We start from the raw sequence: 1481 nt of genomic DNA on the forward strand, positions 1-1481 counted from the left end.
CCTTTATACCCTGTCTCCGGGCAGCAACCAGGCCCCCTCACCCGAATAAAAGTCCTGGGTAGCTGCCCAGGGCCCCGTCCTCCTGGCAGCAGCCTACCTGACCTGGAGCCCCTTCCCACCCCGGCGCCTGGCCTCTCTGCACAGCAGGTAGCAACCAGGCCCCCTCACCCGAATAAAAGTCCTGGGTAGCTGCCCAGGGCCCCGTCCTCCTGGCAGCAGCCTACCTGACCTGGAGCCCCTTCCCACCCCGGGGCCTGGCCTCTCTGCACAGCAGGTTCCCCGCCCTCGTGGTTAAGGCCTCGCCCAGCCAGAGGCTACAGCCGGAATGGGGAGCCGCCAGGGCCAAGGTGTCAGCAAGGGGACAAGGCCGAGGGGGGCTGGTGAGGGAGGGTCTCTCCAGGATCGGCTGGACCCAGGGGCGATCCTTGCAGCCACAGCTGCAAGTCACCATCTTCCGAACTGGCTGGCGGGGGGCACAGATGCTGCTGCAGGTGAAGGAGAGAGGCTACACACAGAGGTGGAGAAAGGCATCAGAAAGCCCCTAGCCTGCGTGCCAGCCTTCGGTCAGCCCCGTGGGGCGCCCCCTCGTGGCCACAGCTCACGCTGGCCAGGAATTCTCCAAGAGGGTGGGGAGCCAGGACCACACAGTGTCCCCCATCAAGGAGGCCAACCACCTGAGACATATGCTGACGGTGGACGGGCCGCTAACGTCTGCCCACACCCCCTGCACCAGCTTGACAGCGAAAAGAAGGAGTATTTCTACCACAGGGCGACCTGCACGCGAACAAGGCCTCTTAGTTTCAAAATCACATACTGAGGTTTAAGAGCCCTGGAGTGAGGTTACCAGCTCTCTCTCATATCTTTGGGCCTCAGACAGTCCACAGAGAACAGTCGGTTCTCTTTGCTGATCTCTGGGGCAGCCAGGAAGGCCGTTCTGCCGGTGCTGAGGGACAGTGCGCAGGAAAGGCCTTGTTCTGTTGCCTCAGATCCTGCACTGTCTACGCAAGAAGTGAGGTGAGCTTCCCCCACAAACGTAACAGACTGTCGGTGACAACTGGGTCAGTGATCTCAGCTGGCAGCCTGCGAGCTGAGCCCGCCACCCCGGTTCTGTGCTCCTATGCTCACCTCCCACAGGTATATGCTCTCTGTGATCCCTGCCAGAACATAGAGGCCATTGGGCGACGTGGTAAGACAGGTGACCGGTCCGGGGCACATGATCTTCTGCTGAAGCTGGTCCTAGAGAAAGAAAAAGCTTCTGAGTTTCATGCCCGATGAGGGAGCAGGGGGAAGCGAGGCGAGTGGGAGTGGCACCCAGACAGCTAGTAAGTCCAAAAGAACCAGAAAGAGGAGTGGGGACAGGGGTGGTTTGACCAAATCCATGGTTCAGGAAGGCGGGTATTTGCTCCAGCTGAGGCTTTGCAGGGCAGGGGTGGAGGTGGAGGCCTGTGGATTCTCCTCAAAAGCAAGACAGCGCTGCAGCC

The 1481-nt window shown here is 60.8% G+C and overlaps 1 protein-coding gene across 1 annotated transcript in view; it reads right to left on the reverse strand.

The window, feature by feature from the left end:
* The window catches only part of WDR18 (WD repeat domain 18), a 9239-nt gene that overhangs the window by 6338 nt on the left and 1420 nt on the right, over positions 1–1481 (reverse strand). Inside the window, 2 exon segments of the mRNA XM_024740006.1 lie at positions 225–505; positions 1126–1236. Coding sequence (XP_024595774.1) covers positions 225–505; positions 1126–1236 — 392 coding nt within the window.

This window comes from Neophocaena asiaeorientalis, unplaced genomic scaffold (assembly GCF_003031525.2).
Source record: "Neophocaena asiaeorientalis asiaeorientalis breed wild unplaced genomic scaffold, Neophocaena_asiaeorientalis_V1.1 scaffold469, whole genome shotgun sequence".
Classification (NCBI taxonomy): domain Eukaryota; kingdom Metazoa; phylum Chordata; class Mammalia; order Artiodactyla; family Phocoenidae; genus Neophocaena; species Neophocaena asiaeorientalis.